The sequence below is a fragment of the Lissotriton helveticus genome, chromosome 8 (assembly GCF_964261635.1).
Source record: "Lissotriton helveticus chromosome 8, aLisHel1.1, whole genome shotgun sequence".
NCBI classification, from domain to species: Eukaryota; Metazoa; Chordata; class Amphibia; order Caudata; family Salamandridae; genus Lissotriton; species Lissotriton helveticus.
Genome location: NC_136069.1, coordinates 1170242589 through 1170262700, shown reverse-complemented (window position 1 = coordinate 1170262700; position 20112 = coordinate 1170242589). Strand labels below are relative to the sequence as shown.

Below are 20112 nucleotides of genomic sequence, written 5' to 3'. Positions count from 1 at the left end.
ACCATTCACTTGGGACTTACAGAGATGCTAACTTTCTTTCCAATTGGGGAACAATTGCACAGTTCACTTGTTTTAGTTAAAGAGCACTGGCTACCTGGTTAGCAGGAACCCAGTGCACTTCAGTAAAAATGTCATCAAATACCAGGCAGAAAGTGGAGATGACCATGTCCAAAAGGGGAACTTTCTTACAGGTTTCATTCCTAGATTCACATATGACCCTCTCTCCTCCCCAGTCAGGGGCTGTGCATCAACACATCCTTTCAAACTAGTTTACTAGAAAGCTGAACAATGGGACCCTCTTGTGGAAGTGGTGGCCAATGCCCTCTCACCTCATTGACTGAAGTTATTGTCTTTCCTAATGACATTAATTGAATAATAAAGTCAATGGTTTCACTTTTCTATTACATTTCTTTTTACTACTTTTGAAATAATACTACCAGCTCAAGGACTGAGAATGATTCAAGTATGTGACTCTGAAGCTTTGTAGGTACAGGTTAGTAACTTGCTTCTTATGTGGCTACTTGCCCTATTGTAAGCTGCGTTAAATGCACAATCAGAGTTAATATCTTGTAGTAATTTTGTTAAGTCCGGAGAGTTGCAGTGAAGCTACAGTAGAATTATTTGAGGCTGTTTAAATATTCAAGTAAAATTATTTTTTCCCTTTTTCCTTTTTTGTGTAGGGTGGAAAAACATTAGAATTCTGTATTGCTCGTTGGTGGGCAAGCCTCAGTGATGTTTGTGTTGATTATACAGTTTCTTTCCATGGTTTAGTTTCCTGCGCTTCTCCGCTTAACATTGTAAGTGTGATTTCTATTTTAAAACTTGCCTTTTGTTGTATGTTTTAAATATCTGTATGCTTCAGAAATCTAGATCTAAAATGAGTTTAAATGTCTTTCATGTTTACACCGCAAAGTATTTGCCATAAATGAGAACTTTAAATAATAATTATCTTATTTGCATCTATTTTCATTTTGTTTTTGACTGGTTAGTTACTACACAGCAGGTATGAAAACACGCGTTGAACATTTGCCAATGGTAAAATAGTGATTCAGGATCATAAATGAAACATGTTAACAATGCTGTGTGGAGATTCAACTATTGCTAAGCTAGAGTGGGACTTTGTCTTTACTATTTAGTCCATTGTGCTTTTGTTATGCTCTCACACTCAAGTCCTACATTCACAGTAACTAGAATACTGCAAGGTTTTGTATATAGCGCACAATACAGTATGATCAACATCCATTGCAAAGGGCATTGGAATACTTTACAAGCAACTGTTGAAAGGCACACAGTTCCATCATATGTACCATTCAAAGATCTGTGTTGTTCACCTCTGAACTACAATTTAGCAATCCGTTCACAGAAGTAGTTAAACATTCCTATTTTTGCCTTATACTAATTAGAAAGATTCTCTTGTCACTTAAATTATTACACTACACTAAACTGACCAGGACCTGCATGTTGTTTAGCTAGGATTGCGGTAATACTGTGTGTGTCTGAGCACCAAAGAAAGATTGTGAAGCTACAAACACTACAAATCAGATGTCTACAGGTTTGTCTTATATTACCCCAGTGCTCAAGACCTTTTAGTGCCGGCGGTACTTTTGTACTTCTGAATCAGAATCTCACCTTCCTTAATGCAGTCCCCAGTCTGTTGAGTCTAACTCAGAATACTATTTTAGTAGGTGTACAGAAAAGGATCAGACTGAAAGGCAGCAAAGCTGGTGTATTTCGCAATTGTTGGAGTGGAAGACTTACTGAGAATCTGTTGCAATGCAAGAATCACTATTATTATTAACTTGTAGTTCTAAAATGTTCTGAACACTATTCCATCCTGAGTCTTATGATTGCTAAGTCTGTTTGTTGTGGAGTATATAATGTCCTGAAGCCGATCTGCAGATAAGAACTATATTTTAGTTTTGTCTATTTTGTAAGACAATGTAAAAAAAAAATGGAAAAAGGTCAAAAGAAAAACAATGCAGGATTGTGCCTTTTTGAATGAAAGACAAATGCAGCAATGGTCAAAATATTTGCTGTTCTAAAGGTGAAACATATGTAAAATCAGTTTTCATTATTTACCAGCAGTTTCAGCAATACTGATATTGGTGTGACCTACCTCACAGTCCTATTAAGTAAGGAACTGCCCTGCTATGTACACAGTTGTATATTTTGATTCCTTAGAAAATTAATTATGTTGACTTACGATCCTTGTATCAGTATTTGTGAAAACTGGTCACTCGGTTCATAGAAAATCTATGTAAAAGTTTTTATTATACATGTATATATCAATGATAGGATTGTTTGTTTTGTTGTAGCATGCTTCTGATGGCATTGTTCGATTTGATGTGCAGTCCACGTTAAAATATGAAGAATTGTCCCCCTGCATAACTCTGAAGAGCTGGGTTCAGACATTAAGGTACTGCTCTTTTGGATTCCTACAAATAAGTTTCATATTGAAATTGCATTACGGGAGACAAATGAATTTCTGAGGGTCTCAAAGACATTAATAACATTTGATTACAACTTATCCGTGATGGCTCCAGCTGTTACCTTATTCGTGTGATCGAACTGCAAGTCAACCAATGACTTTAAGGGCTATAGCCTGATCAAGCAATCTAAGATCAAGGACCTATTTAACAGGATGAAGTATGCTATGTATGATCTAAATGCGCATCCCGCTTTGGTCAGGTTTAATTCTCACCTTATGATAATTTTAGGGCTGCTCAGTGGAAAGGCAGTGACTCAGTCTCTTTGATTTCACTTGACAACGTTGTAGAAAATGAGTTTTGGATACAGGCTGCCCTATAACGAGTCTGACTTTTAACCATCAGCTTTAATATAGGTTTTTCAACTTTAGTGGTGTATATTTGGGCTGTTCTTTTTTCTGCTGGTCTGAAAAGTTACCTCTGTCTCTGCATCATTCGCTGATGCTTAGAGTTCTAAACTAAATATTGCTAAATTGCGATGATATGTTCAGCAAGGTCTTAGCAGAGGTAACCAGGCGCTTTTTGGCCATTTTTCTGGCAGAAATAATATTTTTGTGTCTGTTCATAGATAGGAAGATGAATAGTCTTATTGGGGCAAAGAATCTGAGGAAGAATATGTTTTTGATAATGACTTGCTACTATCCATCATTTCCTGTGGATAAATGTTTGGGTGGAAATTTCTGGGCCTTGGTGCTACAATTGTCAGGGCTTAACAGAATCCGGCTTTTTAGAGAATCATGATCTCTACCTGCACCAACACCAGACTCTTGCCTTGAAAAAGCCCACGGCCTATAGGCCACCAAGGCGAAACATGTGTCGGGTGTCCTTTATCCACAGATGTAACATGAAATAAAAACTACGCACGTAAAACTTTCAAAGAACTTCTGCATTTCATTTTCGGATTACTGCTGACAAATTGTGAGGGACCAATCCTCCACTTTTCCTCTACACTTACCCTTACAATGGCTCTTGGGTGAAGCCTTTCGCGAGGAATGTGTCACAACACAATTGGGCCCTGACAATTGTAGCACCAAGGCCCAGAAATTTCCACCCAAACATTTATCCACAATCTCAAAATCTGGTCCCTTTTGTGCTACGTTGCCCTCCTTTCTTTGAGAACATCTCAAATATACGCAAATCAAGAATTTGACCACATGGCCACCTGCAGAGATTGAAGAGAACAACAGAACCGAAGAATAGATTAAATCTTTTCCAACACAGGAACTTCTGCACAACCGATAAGACTCAATCCGAATTCTGCAAAATCCACCTTTCAAGCTTTAGAGAAATCGCTAAATAAAGAAACCACAAAATGGTGGGAAGCTGCCAGTCTTAAAAAGTATCTGGAAGCATAGAGAATACCGAGAGGACTTCGGATTCTTATTTTTCTTCCGGTAGAGACAACCAAATCAGAACAGATTGTGAGATGGGAAGGGAACTTGAGGGAGGCCTCCAATAATATGATACGCCAACTCATCGATATAGCAGAAGAGGAACACATCAAGCATAAAAAGGAGGTAGGTGATTTCACAAAGAAAATAGAAGAATCCAACTGGGGTGAGATCACAAGCAAAAACTACGAGATACTTAACAGAATCCGGCTTTTTAGAGAATCATGATCTCTACCTGCACCAACACCAGACTCTTGCCTTGAAAAAGCCCACGGCCTACAGGCCACCAGGGCGAAAAACGTGTCGGCTGTCCTTTATCCACAGATGTAACATGAAATAAAAACTACGCACGTAAAACTTTCAAAGAACGTCTGCATTTCAATTTTCGGATTACTGCTGACAAATCGTGAGGGCACAGTCCTCCACTTTTCCTCTATACTTACCCCTACAATGGCTCTTGGGTGAAGCCTGTCGCGAGGAATGTGTGTGAGAAAGTGCCATCTTTCTTGCATTGGTATGCCCCCACTTTTTTCTGACTGCTGATGTGCTTTGACTGAGTGTGCCCTGGGCTCCTGTCAACCAGTTACCCAGGGCCTGTGTTCCTTCCCTAAAAACTGTATTGAAACAAAACCCAATTGGCATCTCTAGCCACCTATCAGCCCCTAGTAAATGGTACCCTAGGTACCCAGGGCATGGTGACCAGAGAAGACCCCTAAGGGCTGCAGCACTTATTGTGCCAGCTACAGGGGCCCTGTACCTGGGTACCCACACACTGCCTTTGGCAGGGTGAGTGCCTAGGTACAGAACTAAACAAAGAGTCGACATGGCACACATCCCTGTATGCCATGCCCACAAACCCACTGCCCTGGCATACATCAGTCACCCTTCTAGCTGGGTGCCCTATGCCAGTGGTGTGGGCCCAGGTGCACGAGCCCTGTGCCCCTACAGTACCCAGGGCCATTCCTGGGCACTGTAAGTGCAGTGATGCCATTAAGAGTATATGGTGCTGGGAGGTTGTCATTACGAACTCCACAGTACCATAATGGCTACACTGAAGACTGACAAGTTTGGTACTAAACTTCTCAGCACATTAAACCTGCACTGATGCCAGTGTGAGATTTAATGTAAAATGCACCAGAGGGCATCTTAGATATGTCCCCTGAAAACCTAACCTACAATCCACGTCTGGCTGAGTGGCTGCAGAGGCTGCCACACAGCAGACATGTTGCTGGACCCCTGGGCAGGAGAGCCCCCGCTCTCCTGGGCCTGAAACCATGCACATCCTGGGCGAGGTGCTATGTCTCCTCCCTCAGGATGGACAGGGGGAAGCTTCAAAGGCATGCCGCCTCTGTGAGCTTCTCCAGACCATTTGCTGTACCCAGCAACCAGCCCCCACCAGTCCTGCCCCCACTCTGGCGGGAAGACTGGCGGGAAAAACTACGCCAAGTAGGGGGGGTGCCCGCCTGTGCCAACCCCACCCCTCAGGTGGGGGAGACGAGGTGAAGCACGACCCCGGGCTCCGGCCATCTTGAAGATGGGGAGCCCTGCCCAATCACAGCTAGGCTCCTGCCCCCCTCCCACAGGAGAGGAGCAGGCTAGGGGGTGTACTCATCCCAGGGCAGGGACCTTGCCCTACCTGTAACGCCCCTAAATTCAGTATTTAGGGGCTCCCTGAACCTTCCTTACTCAGATCCCGATATGAAAAGAAGAAAGAAGATCAAGAAGAAGACCTGCAGTTCAGCTTTTAACAGGACGACAACAACTGACTTGGCCCCAGCCCTACCGGCCTGTCGATCCTGGAACCTGCTCCTGCTTAATCCCGTGGACTCCTGCGGACAGCAACCTTGGGACACCCAGAGGACCTGCCTGCCTTGACCCTCTTGAAGACTGGGACTCCCATCAGCTGAGGCTCTGCTGCAACAATCCACCTGGTGCCAACCAGGAAGCTCTGGACCAGCCCACTCTGCACCCGCCGAGCCCGGGCCGGGCCCAATCGAACCAAGACCACAAGAACGCCCCCCCGGCAACTGGGACCCGAAGTCCAGTGCCCAAAGACCCTCCTCGACGAACCAACCGACGCCTGCAGACAAAGAACCAGAGGCCACCCCAACCGTGACCAGCCAAGGGTAAGCTTTTCTGACACCAAAGACACCCCTGCACCCGGTGCCCTACAGCCCCATGTACCTCCGTTTGGGGTACCTACCTGTGCTCCAAGATCCCAACTTACCTCTCGAAGTGCTGGTCGCTCCTGGAGAGTCTCCGTTCCGAGCCTGCAGCCTTTGTTCCTTTTTGACCCTGCCCATTGGATAACATTGAGCGCCTGACGGCTCAAAAGTACCCTGCACCCAGCTGCCCGAGTGCCGCTGGCTGTGACCCCTGTGCCCTATCCTACTTCCCCCCCCCCCCCTTGCCCTGAGCAAGTGACCAGGACCCACAGCTGCTTGGCCTGCTAGCCAGCAGCCAACAACCGAAGGCCCCCCTTCCCTCATTGGTTATCATTGGGCCTACCGACCTCTGCACACTGCCGCCCCTGTCCCGCTGGGAGTGAACTAACTGTACTTACCTGACCCTGGGAGACCCCTGAGTCTATGCCCAGAATCTTAACTTCACCAACCAAGTACTCACCTGGAAACTGGTAATTTACTTACCTGCCTTTGGAAACACTGACTCATTTTGACTCGAAAATGTTCTAAGTGTGAAGTTTTGAAATCTGAAAATATTCACATAAAAACAGCCAATGTACGAATTCCGAAGTAGTACTCACCTGTTGTCAGGGGAGAAGCCAGTACTGTACCTTTCAGCCCAGTACTGAACCGCAAAAGTAATCCCTAGCGGGGTTACTAGTAATCTGTATTTTCTCCATAGGAACCCATTGTCTGCTTTTCTATGAAATTTCTTCTAAATGTCTACTTTTGAAAACTGCAAATATTCTTTAAAAATCATGCGAAATACTGAAACGTAATTACCTACCTGTTTTGAGTTAAGACCCCAGTGCTGGCCCTAGGAGACCAGTGCTGGGTTTCAAAAGTAACGCAATCGTACTTTACCTGCAACCTGAATTTTCTCCCATTGAATAACATTGTCAGATTTCCATTGAAAAGTTTCTAAGTGTGAACTTTTAAAACTGCTTTATATTCACTACAGTAACTAAAACGTTTTTGCTAATCTGGTTTCAGTTTAGACCCCAGGACTGAATCTAAGATATAGTCTTGGGACTACTAAAGTAATCTATATAGTAATCAACTGTACTTGCATGTGGAAAACCCATTGAGCTCAGTGCTTTAGTGTGTTTTAGGATTGTGATGCTTACTGCCAATACTGTATTAATTGTGTGCACAAACTTTATTGCTCCTTTGCAAAGTAATTACATGAGAGAACTCCTAACAAGAAAAGTATATTTTTATAACTGATGGTTCTAAAAATAAAACACCTATATCTGTGGATATAAAAACAATTGGCCTGGAGTTCAGTCCTTGAGTGTGTGAAACCTTTTGCTGACTGAGTGCGTACAACAAATGCTTTACACTGCCATCTGGTACTTCCTTACTGCTCGACCAAGCTACCACTTTGGAGAGTAAGGTCAATTCTCACTTTAACCTCTGTTATACCTCTGGGGTTGGTGGACTCTATACACACTGTACTTCTTTCTAGTCCAGTATATAGAGCCACTTTCTCACAATGTGTCACAACACAATTGGGCCCTGACAATTGTAGCACCGAGGCCCTGAAATTTCCACCCAAACATTTATCCACAACCTCAAAATCTGGTCCCTTTTTGGCTACGTTGCCCTCCATTCTTTAAGAACATCTCAAATATACGCAAATCAAGAATTTGACCACATGGCCACCTGCAGAGATAGAAGAGAGCAACGGAACCGAAGAATAGATGAATTCTTTTCCAACACAGGAACTTCTGCATAACCGATAAAGACTCAATCCGAATTCTGCAAAATCCACCTTTCAAGCTTTAGAGAAATAGCTAAAGAAAAAAAACACAAAATGGTGGGAAGCTGCCAGTCTTAAAAAGTATCTGGAAGCAGAGAGAATACCGAGAGGCCTTCGGATTCCTATTTTTCCCTCAGTAGAAACAACCAAATCAGAACAGATTGTGAGATGGGAAGAGAACTTGAGGGGGGCCTCCAATAATATGATACGCCAACTCATCGATATAGCAGAAGTGGAACACATCAAGCATACAAAGGAGGAAGATGATTTCACAAAGAAAATAGAAGAATCCAACTGGGGTGAGATCACAACCAAAAACTATGAGATACTTAACAGAATCTGGCTTTTTAGAGAATCATGATCTATACCTGCACCAACACCAGACTCTTGCCTTGTAAATGCCCTTGGCCTATAGGCCACCAGGGCGAAACACGTGTCGGCTGTCCTTTATCCACAGATGTAACATGAAATAAAAACTATGCACGTAAAACTTTCAAAGAACGTCTGCATTACATTTTCGGATTACTGCTGACAAATCGTGAGGGCACAATACTTCACTTTTCCTCTATACTATCCATCATTTCCTGCATTTCACTGTCAGGCCCCATTCTGGGTCTCCGTTGGTTGATCGTATTGGCAGCTTTAGGCTGCCTTAGCTTTGCCCAGCCACACGTAATGCATTTGTTTTTGTGACATATTTTAGAAATATACTGCGCATATTTTTTTTTTCAGGACTCTTCCAGGGATTCAGCCTGAACATTTCGTACAAGGCAGAACACCATGGTTTACTGTTTTCCTCTACATAATCAGCAGCATTTCCTAATGTTTTTAGACCCCACACAGTACCACAGCTGTAGTTTTCTAACACAGTTGTTCTTATCATGTCAACCGTGTCTCGGCCCCTTGGAGGGGAGATTTCCAGCACAGAGGCCAGTTTTGGAACAGAGGCAGTAATAACCTGAGTTTATACCTATGATGCAGACCACCTAACTACACACACCAGGTATGGGTTCCAGTGCTAATCCAAGAGACCAATGGTTGGGTTGTTCATGGTTTACAGCCTGCTAATAATGTTGATATGTTGCTTAGTTGGATCTGTTTACTAATCGCAACACACCTGCTTCAAAATAGACCATAATAGTTTCAATAAATATATTGTAAACTTCCTTTGTGTCTTTCTTCTGTTTACTATGGACATGCATGAGTGAGAACGAAAGGTGATGATCTGTTTCCACAGTTCCCTTGGGGACTGAAGGTTCATGTTCCGAAATCACCTGTTACTCAGGAAGGTTAGTAGTTCAGGTAAGGCATTGTGAGCTAGTCTGATTTGGGCCTACAGGTATTGTTGTGGTAGAACGACTCGGTCTTTGACGTCTTGTTCTCCCAAGGCACAGTACTGTTTCCAAACAGAATCCCTGCAACACCTTCTGCAACACAAACATTCTATAGCTACACTTGAGTTTCGATCTGAAATTGTCAAATATTTATGCATCTGAGCTTGACATGGGCTTCAGATTGTTTTTATTACGATCGTAGAGGTGGGTAGTTGGACGTTGTGAATAATGCAACCTTCGGAGATTCAGCTAAACAGGGGCATTTTCTTAACCATTTTACCATTTTTGTCACTTCCTGAAGAATTTGGTTCTGTGACTAAAGATAATCTTGAACATGTCCAAATGTCAAAGCCCTTTTACAATGAATGACAAACACTTAGTTTGCAATAGTCTTCTTCTGCAATACTAAAACATGCTGCTCTGCCTATAAAGGGTTTACATTTAAATAGATAAATATATTAAATAAGAGTCAAGTTAGTGAGACCAAGAAGCATTGTTATTACCTATAAACCATACGGTCTGATGGATGAGGTATGAGTCCGATTTGAGTCACGAGAGAAACAACAATGAATTAACCAGAGAAAATCCCACAACATAGAGCTGTGACCTACCTCACCTATTCACTGCCCAGTTGGGACATAGGGGATTTGCAAAAATTCTGTAAGAATACTTTTTTGAATGCTAAGGTAAATGGATCAAGAAAGTTGTCTCTATTCAGTGGATAAATAGACCAGCATCAAGTCCCAGTCTGTCAGCGGTTTAGTTGGATTTCTCAATTTGAGATGTCACTTTTCCTTACCCACAAGCTTCCCAAATTCTGCACATCCTATGGGAGACATGTGGGACTTTAATTTGGTCAGACACTGATTTATTTGCCTGTTACACTGCCTCTGAGACAAGTGCTATACTTTCTCCCTTTTTTGAGTGGACTGGTAACATTCGGGGTGATGGCACCTGTAGTAAAATACTTTGGGTTTCATGACAGAGCCATGTCATCCTTTTAGACGTTTCCCAATCTCCTTCAGCTTTGAACATCACTAAAAGGTAAGCTAAGGTGCGCTCACCGCCCAAAACCAATCTGACCTCACTCCTCAACTACCACCAATCCCATCCGTGCATTTTTATGTGGGTATAATATCATTAAACCAATAACTTACATAGTGACTTTGGTCCATTTGCATTCCTTGCTATATTAAGTTGCTGAATAGATTTTACGAGCCATCCTTCTTTAGCCATCTCCAGTGCTTTCTGGGTGAGAGCCCTTTGGCACTTGTGCTAATGACAACATGCTGTGTGGCCCAGAACAAGTGCAACACCTTTGCCTCAAAGCAGTTTTTCAAACACCAATGAACCTTGTTCTGATACAGTGCTTCAACAAGACAAGGCCATATCCGGCGATGTCCAGGGAGAAGGAGGGCTTCTGGAGAATCCTCTAGATCAGCCTGAAAGTTAGATGCATACATCACACTAGCCACTTCCGAGCCAACCCAACCTCATGTGGACTCACTGTTGGATGACATTGCTTGTTTTTACTCTTTGGTGGAAAAAGCTTCCAAGAGATTTCAATTGCCAGTAATTGCCATTGAGACACTGTTTCTTGCATGAGTTCAAGGAGCCACCTTGAAAGTCCATTAAGGTCATTATCATCGTAAACTTTATGTGGCAAGAGGGAGTGAAGCTTGTACAAACCCTGCTGCTGTTCAGTCATGGTGCCTCGTTTTGACAAAACAATTATAGGGCACCTGATAACAAACCAGCCTGCCTGATAGGTCACCCATTTCAGGAAAGAAATACAGCGATCCTGGGCAGTGCACCCAGGCACAGAAAACAGCCATTCATAATAGTTTGCCTTAACAAAACAGCAAAGACACAAGTACTACTGAAGGTTATTAATAGCACAACTATCGTCTGGTGAAATTATCATTGGTGCCAAAATGCAAGGCAGCGCAAAACTATATCACCAGTGTATAAAACTATTTTTGTATTGGAGTACATTTGACAGAACTGTAGGAGGAGCACAACTTGAAAAGATAAAGCTGGTGCTTAGACCCAACAAGGTACTCCCAGTCACAACCGGACTAAAAATATTTTTGGGAGGGGTTGAAGCAATTTGGCATAAACTCTCATTGTGACCAGTGCGGCCAGGCCATTAAGAGCAATTTGTAGCATTAATGGTTTTTGCTTTTGTCCTGAATGATTTAGTAGGGCTATGAATGGAGGTAGATCTCAAGTTTCTCGAACTCTAACCTCCACCCCTGGCTCGATCAAAATTAGCTATGCAAGTAGGTGTGTTGCACCTCCAGACTAGTCACACCCCTAAGGTGGACTACCTAATGTGCTACACGAAAAAAGGGTTCCACCATCTTGTTTTGAAAGTGGTCATAATCGGGTGTGTAATGACTCTAGGCGTAAATAGCCAATTGACTACTACCTTTCACTCCCCTTAACACCCCATAATTTTGTATTTAGATGGGCCCCTAACACCAGGAACTCTGATTAGTCTACCTAAATGAAGGCGGAGTACAAAGAAGAGCCAAAGACGTGAGAACTATGGATCAGCATCTTCATTGGCATAAAACCCTGACTGACTGTTACTCTCCCGACAATCACTGACACACTCGTTCAGAAGTGGAACAGCCTCTTCAAACCCCTGCAGGTCTGCCCAGCATTTCCTCGACCCCTCAGCATCTCCCTTAGAGTGGAGGTGCCACTTTCCTGCATCAGCAGGCACTGACTGCAGCTGCCCGGTAAAGTGTTATGTCGACCCCCAGACCCACCGAGGGAGCAGCACCCCAGCAGAGGTCTTCATGCTACAGGAGGTCAGATCAGTCTCCTTGCCACATGTAGAGATACCAGGACTCCCAGGAGCCGCCCTGCACTTATACACAAGGTACGGGAGCCAGCTGCAAGCTCCAAGGCTTGCTTGTGTTCACTCGGAACACCACAGCCACCAAAACGTACCTGCACATCAAGGGACTCGGAAAGAGACCAGCCTCCTATTGAGTGGTGCCCTGCTGTGTTTCTTCCCCTCTTCTGCAGATAGACCATGATATATATATATATATATATATATATATATATATATATAACCTACTGGCGGTCGCCAGTAGGTATATATAGTTAGGATTTTTTCTCTATGGGATTTTTGAAAATTCTATGTCTAATAACTTTGGCGTTTGTGGACGGAATTGGCTGAAATTTTCAGGAAAATGGCACATTTTGTTTCTGAGCAGCCCTTAAAAATTTGGGGGGGGTTCGTCAAGGGGGGGCTGAGAAAAAAGGGGGGTCCCAAAACGTGTTTTTAACATTGAGTTTTCCATAGGGCGGTTGGCCTCACTTTTAGCCCGAACGGCTGAATGGATTTGCACGAAACTTGGCAAAATTGTAGGGACTGGTAGCCCGATGTGCCTTTTGTAGGTCTCAATATATGTGCTACAGTGGATTTTGAGAAATTAACGTTTAAAAAAAGATATATATCTGTAACAGCGGACCGGGCAGCGCTCCAGGACGCGTACTTTTCGCGCAACGGAGCTTTGTGAAGCGAAGCTGATTGGTTCTCCGGCGTCTGTCAACATTCCAAACAGTCCGTAGCGGCCGCCATCTTGTCTCTCGGTAGGATCGAGAGACAAGAGGAGGCCAAAGCGAAGGGGCAAATGACCATAAGGGGGAATAGTAGATCCTCGCTGACCCCCTAGGTTTGATGTGGAGGTTTTAAAAGGGCCCCGCGGGGCAAAAAAAAATAATAATAATAATAATCGAACGGCTGAATGGATTTGCACAAACTTGGCAAAATTGTAGGGACTGGTAGCCCGATGTGCCTTTGCTAGGTCTCAATATATGTGCTTCAGTGGATTTTGAGAAATTAACGTTCAAAAAAAGATATATATCTGTAACAGCGCACCGCTTCGCGTACTTTTCGCGTTACGGAGCTTTGCGAAGCGAAGCTGATTGGCTCTCCGGTGTCTGTAAACATTCCAAACAGTCCGTAGCGGCCGCCATCTTGTCTCTCGGTAGGATCGAGAGACAAGAGGAGGCCAAAGCGAAGGGGCAAATGACCATAAGGGGGCATAGTAGATCCTCGCTGACCCCCTAGGTTTGATGTGGAGGTTTTAAAAGGGCCCCGCGGGGCAAAAAAAATAAATAATAATAATCGAACGGCTGAATGGATTTGCACGAAACTTGGTAAAATATTAGGGACTGGTAGCCCGATGTGCCTTTGCTAGGTCTCAATATATGTGCTTCAGTGCATTTTGAGAAATTAACGTTCAAAAACAAGATATATACCTGTAACAGCGCTCCGCTTCGCGGATATAAAATTATATCTGTATTACCTAGCTGTTGCTAACACCAGTTAGCGACGGCTAGTAGGAGATAGCGACCATCTTGGGCCCCACTTTGCATGTGAGTGATATTTATCACTAATGACATGCAAAGTGGGCATGCCAAGATGTTAGCGACTGGAAACAGTCGCTAACATCGCTATCTCCTATTATCAACTTTTGGAAATATTCGAGATAAGCGCGAATATCTCCAAAAAGTAACAGCTGCCCTGAGCAGTTCTTAGCCATGTTATCCAATGGGAGGTGGATAACATGGCTAAGAGCATTAGCTCGGTAATGCATGAATATCGCTGAGTTTTCAGCGATATTAATGCATTGCGGTCGTTTTTTATCGTATTTGCGATAAACCTTGATAATAGCAAGGTTTATCTGCGATCATTTCTGACGGTAAAAAAATCTTTGCAATGCATCGTTAGGGATAAATATCGCTTAACTTTGGTAATATGCCCCAACGTCTGTTAACGTTCGATTCGAAAGAAATCAGGAAGTGTTGAAAAACATTGTCTGCGCCATCTTGTCTTTTTTCAAATGCCACACTTTTGTCGTGCACGGCAGCCATTTTAGATGCCTTGACCAGACCCACTCTGTGCACGCTGTCGATCCTTAGCATGGCTCCCCACCCTCGCAAGCATCTCACCCAGGCAGTGGTCACCCCCGCTCTCTGTCTTATGCATGGGTAATAAACCTCCCCCCATCTGCGCTGCTCTTCCCTGAGAATCACACCCTGTGTCCGCCCGACACCTCCCTTTCGCCCTATTCACTACCGCACCCTCTGACACTCCTTTTCCTCTGTGTCCGATTGTCCAGGCTGGTCCTAGGGTATCAGCTAGCCCTGCAGATGTAGTTTATGGCCACAGCTGTAAAGAATCACCCCTCTTCAAAGAAGTTATAGTAGATCAAGGCCCACACTCGATGAGATCCGTCACAGCAGAAGCGTTGCTATTATCTGAAAACCATCCTGTATTGTGATTGGGGAGGGGACCGAGCGTGAAGCGGAAGATTCTAGGGATGACTCTTTGTACATCAAAGTTTTTACAATTATGTGTCACATTAAAAATATATGGCACTCCGACAAAGTAGTAAGATTATAAAACTTTAATAATTTATAAATATATACAAGAAAACAAAAATAGTAATAACATATAAACATTTTTAGGGAAAAACAACGAAGTAGCGGTCGGCTGTGCGAATAGTCCCAACGCAGCACAACGTCCAGATTTCCGGCGTGGGGCGTCGCGGGGGGTGGGTCATCAGTAGCAAACTGTTGTGCGAATAGTTCCAAGGCAGCAGAACGCGCCGAAATCTAGATGACACGAAAGTGATGTCTAGTAAGTTGCCACCCAGCAAATAACGGCGTGGGGCGTCGCGGGGGGTGGGTCATCAGTAGCAAACTGTTGTGCGAATAGTTCCAAGGCAGCAGAACGATGGCACCAAGGTGATGTCCAGTAAGTTGCCGCACTGGTTTTGGTATCCTACAATGCTGCTCCGAATAACGGCGTGGGGCGTCCCGGGGGAGGCGGCGTGAACGGGCCTCTCCAGGTGGAGTGTCATCTGTTGTAGTGGGGCGCCCCTTTACCGTTTCAGTTGCCATTCCGTCCGTTTTTGGTCCACTGTGTCAAAAGCCGCAATTCAGCTGAGTTGCGCCCACTCTTGCGGTGCAGCGATAGGCGGCTGTCACAGGACTCTCAAAATGGCGGCAGGCTCTTTCCTTTTTGGGCCTGGTCCACTGAAATGGCCCTGGGACACCTTGGAAATCGGACGCTTGTCTGCTAGGTCTTGGACCCCATTCTCGAAAGCGTCCCCTCCGCCTTGAGAATTCATCAAAAGTTTTGGGGGCCCCGACTCCTGCAGGCTTCTGGTGGGGAGCGGCTGCCATGATTGCTCGCGGAATGACCACGACGGAGCTACGAGATGGTGGTGCTCTCATGCTGACGCCAGCTTCAGTCTGAAACATCCAGAAACAAGGTGGGGCTTTCATCGTTTGGGAAAAAAAAAAAGTTTTCATCCAATGAAAAGTGTTGTTTTTAGGTCATATGATCAAGCCTTCCATCATTAGGAAACCAAAAGTAAAATGAACCAATGAAAAGTTTTATAAACAAGTCACATGACCTGTTATGCGGCATAGGGTATAAAATGCGGAGAAAATACGTTGGCACGTGAGGCGGCGTCAGTAGCGGACCGATGTGCGAATAGGCCGAAGGCAATACAACGCGCCAAGATCCGGATGGCACCGAGGTGGTGTCCAGCAAGTTGCAGCACTGGTGTGGCCATCCTACAATGCTGAAAGTCGGCGTGGGGCGCCCCGTTGGCCTGTGAGTTCGCGTCAGTAGCGGACCGATGTGCGAATAGGCCGAAGGCAGCACAACGCGCCAAGATCCGGATGGCACCGAGGTGGTGTCTAGTAAGGTGTACTGGTGTGGCCATCCTACAATGCTGAAAGTCGGCGTGGGGCGCCCCGTTGGCCTGTGAGTTTGCGTCAGTAGCGGACCGATGTGCAAATAGGCCGAAGGCAGCACAACGCGCCAAGATCCGGATGGCACCGAGGTGGTGTCTAGTAAGTTGTCGCACTTCTGTGGCCATCCTACAATGTTGAAAGTCGGCGTGGGGCGCCCCGTTGGCCTGTGAGATGGCGTCAGTAGCGGACCGATGTGCGAATGGGGCCAAAGGCAGCGCAACAATATTTTCTGATTTGAAGACACCACAAGGCGCTGAGATGCCAAGATCCGGATGGCACCGAGGTGGTGTCTAGCAAGTTGTGGCACTGGTGTGGCCATCGTACAATGGTAAAAGTCGGCGTGGGGCGCCCTGTTGGCCTGTGAGATGGTGTCAGTAGCGGACTGATGTGCGAATGGGGCCAAAGGCAGCGCAACAATATTTTCTGACTGACACCACAAGGCGCTGAGATGCCAAGATCCGGATGGCACCGAGGTGATGTCTAGCAAGTTGCTGTACTGGTGTGTTCATCCTACAATGCTGAAACTCGGCGTGGGTCGCCCCATTAGCCTGTGAGATGGCGTCAGTAGCGGACCGATGTGCGAATAGGCCGAAGGCAGCACAACGCGCCAAGATCCGGATGTCACCGTGGTGGTTTCATAGTTGAGAGGCACTTCATCTGCAGTGGGGCGTCGAGATCCGGATGGCACCGAGGTGATGTCTAGCAAGTTGCTGTACTGGTGTGGTCATTCTACAATGCTGAAAGTCGGCGTGGGGCGCCCCATTAGCCTGTGAGATGGCGTCAGTAGCGGACTGATGTGCGAATGGGGCCAAAGGCAGCGCAACAATATTTTCTGAAGAGAAGACACCAAAAGGCGCTGACATTCCAAGATCCGGATGGCACCGAGGTGGTGTCTAGCAAGCTATGCAGTTGAGTTGTGTGCGCACTTGCGGCGAATAGGTCGAAGGCAGCATAACAATGTTTTCTGAATAGAAGACACCACAAGGCGTTGAGATTCGGTTACCACCGAGGTGATGTCTAGCAAGTTGCCGCACTGGTGTGGCCATCCTACAATACTGCTCCGAATAACGGCGTGGGGTGCCCGAAGGGGGGGGGAGCCGGCGTGAATGGGCCTTCCTAGGTGGAGGCTCGTCTGCTGTAGTGGGGCGCCCCTTTACCGTTTCAGTTGCCATTCAGCTGAGTTTCGGCTGCTCTTGATGCTACAGCGACAGGCGGCTGCAAGAGGACTCTCAAAATGGCGGCCTGTTCTTTGGATTTGGGCCTGGTCCACTAAAATGGCCCTGGGACACCTTAGAACTCGGACGCTCGATTTTTTTTCCTTTCCTGTACATGCAAAAAAAGGTAAATGCCCGGTACGTTACACGCTTCATCTGCCACGATGAACTCTCCAGAGGAACCGAAAAAAAATATAGTTGTGGTAACTATACCATGCATCGTCATATGGAGAGGTGGCACCAATTAATTATAGTGCTGCATAAAAGAGATTTGGAGGAGAACCCCTGACCTGCTAGTACATTCATCAAAGAAGTGGCACTGAGAGCTTCAGAGGCAAGGGAAACGGTCCCAAATATTTAGAAGAACTTTGGAAAGATTAAAATGACATGTTTAGATTGTGGCAAATTAATTTCATGTGGACAGATGAGTGTTACTCTAATAAATACAGCATATGAACATGATCATAGTCGATGGTTGGTAGAGACATTTTGACTATATCCTGGACCTGCCCGTCCTCGCCCAAAATGGCGCCGGAATAAATGGGACTCGTAACTCCTTGTTGTGTACTGGTTGCAGAACCTTGAAATCACGAGATACGTATGCAGTTTTGAAGCACATGGCGGGCGGGGACGAGAATTGATTGAATATTTCGACATCCCTATTGATATTAAGTTCTGATGTGTTATTGATTACTGTACTGTTGAAAGTTCGAATTAACGTCACCCATGGTACTTGCCCGCAAATGTATATCTAGATAATTTTATTGTAACTGGCCCTGTCGTATTTTAATTATAAAATGTAGGTCCACCGATTCCGTAACTGTTAGACACCTTAGTTCTTGCAACCTAATGGCCCGCCCGTTACGTTCCTCTACAGTGTAAATGTCTATTCATCATATACGATTACAGTTTGCTCCGTGGCAGGCCCACGTGGTTATAGGCTCGTATTTGTATAATGAAATTTTCACAATAAAGGTTTTTAAAAGAAAACATGGTAGTAGTATATACATTGGTAAAGTTTTTAATAATAGTGACTGTTTTAGAATCATTAAAAGGCAAGTGAAATAAAGCAGACCAATTACATGAAGGGTAAAAGGTATAATACGAAGGAACGCAGTAAAGATAAATGGTCAAGGGCTGTTGTGTTTTCTATTCCTGCAACATAAAGTGATCGATAAGAATCTCATATTCAGGCGTATCGGCGACTAAGACAGCAGGTCGACCCTCTTTTGCTCAACGGCTCCGTCATGGGACGAAGAAACGCTCTTTTTCTCGAAAAAAGAATATATTTTACTTGCAGGACAGTTGTAAAATTTCCGGGAAAGTACATTAGCTTGAAACATTATAACCTATATTTAAGAAAAAATAATGTTCGGAAGTAATGAAAAGCGTAATTTTTAGGTCATATGACCAAGCCTTTCATCATTACAATAAGAAAAGTGAAATGAACCAATGAAAAGTTTTATTAACAAGTCACATGACTTGTTATGCTTACGTTACACGCTGCGCGCCCCGGATGACTTCCGGATGCGCTAACGCGGCGCGTCATATGACGCATTACGCGACAACGCAGGTCCAGAATATAGTCAAAATGTCTCCACCAACCAGCGGTCGGAACACAACCCCTTTCAGCAGGCTAAATAGTTCTGTTAAATGACAACAGAAGGGACAGGCAACAAGAACCATCAGTCAAAGAGGGGAGGGCTAGTTCTTCTCTACCGGGTTACATTGGGGCGCTACCGGAACTGATCGAATTGGTAGTCTACAGTGTTTCTGGATGTTTCAGACTGAAGCTGGGGTCATGTCATCAGTGATGTCATCAGTGATGTCACTGACCATGTCATGAATGATGTAATATGTGACATCATCAGCAGTGGATTGCGGGTGCCCGATATATAGTTAGTGCAACTAACTATATATGGAATTTCAATGGTTTTGTGTGAGTAAAATAAGGTTTTTTAAATGCTAATTCCTAACTATATATGGTCTATAACCTATGGTTTTTTCAGTGAATTTTCAAGGTTTTGTAAATGCTAATTCCTAACTATATATGGTCTATAACCTATGGTTTTTTCAGTGAATATATATATATATATATATATATTCTGCCACCAAACACAAAGAGCCCAACACCGACTTCTTGACAGGCTGACTTTATTCGTCAAAATGCGAAGGAGAAATGAACACACTTTTGTACCTAACGCGTTTCAGCGATAGCCTTGTTCACAGGTGAGTGTGTTTGCAATTGTAGTCCAAGTGGTCATGTGGCTTGCTGATTTGACCACAAGCCCCAGAATGCAATGTTCTTGAGCAGTTCATTGCGGCATGGCACATTGATATTAATTGTTGCTGTGTAGCGTTTTTGACAATGTCCCATCCTTAATTTTCATTAGCATAGTGCCGGTTCCTCCGCATTTGCCTTGATAATTGCTTGTCATGCGGTGCCTTCAGAGAGAGGAAACACCCCTCCCTTCTCCCTTTCTCCATCAGAAGTGTGCCAAATAGCAGCGGAAATCCTCTGTGCTGGCGCTTCTGAGAGCAGATCATGCCCCCTCAATTAACATACCAAAAACACCTCCATTTTACCGGGGGCCCCCGATCCTGCAGGGCGGGCTCTAACACCAGGAATGGAGTTACCAGGATCTCCATTCCTGGTGTTAGAGCCCGCCCTGCAGGATCGGGGGCCCCCGGTAAAATGGAGGTGTTTTTGGTATATATATATATATATATATATATATATATGTATATATATATAGTGTAATCCACCGCTCCAAAGGACACCGCGGATGCCGCACCCTTACGGAGAAAGAACGGACAACAGTCTCAGGTAGCAGATTGATATCTTCTTTATTTATTTTGCATAAAGTGCAGCAGTAGTGCCCTAGACCGGACGCGTTTCGGCGACCCTGTCGCCTTGTTCACCGGAAATAACGAGTGTTTGCCATTG

The 20112-nt window shown here is 44.7% G+C and overlaps 1 protein-coding gene across 1 annotated transcript in view; it reads left to right on the top strand.

The window, feature by feature from the left end:
- LOC144773867 (tripeptidyl-peptidase 2-like) overlaps positions 1 to 20112 on the top strand; it is a 457098-nt gene that overhangs the window by 93510 nt on the left and 343476 nt on the right. Inside the window, exons 9-10 of the mRNA XM_078658951.1 lie at positions 681 to 797; positions 2316 to 2416. Coding sequence (XP_078515077.1) covers positions 681 to 797; positions 2316 to 2416 — 218 coding nt within the window. The remainder of the gene's footprint in view (positions 1 to 680; positions 798 to 2315; positions 2417 to 20112) is intronic.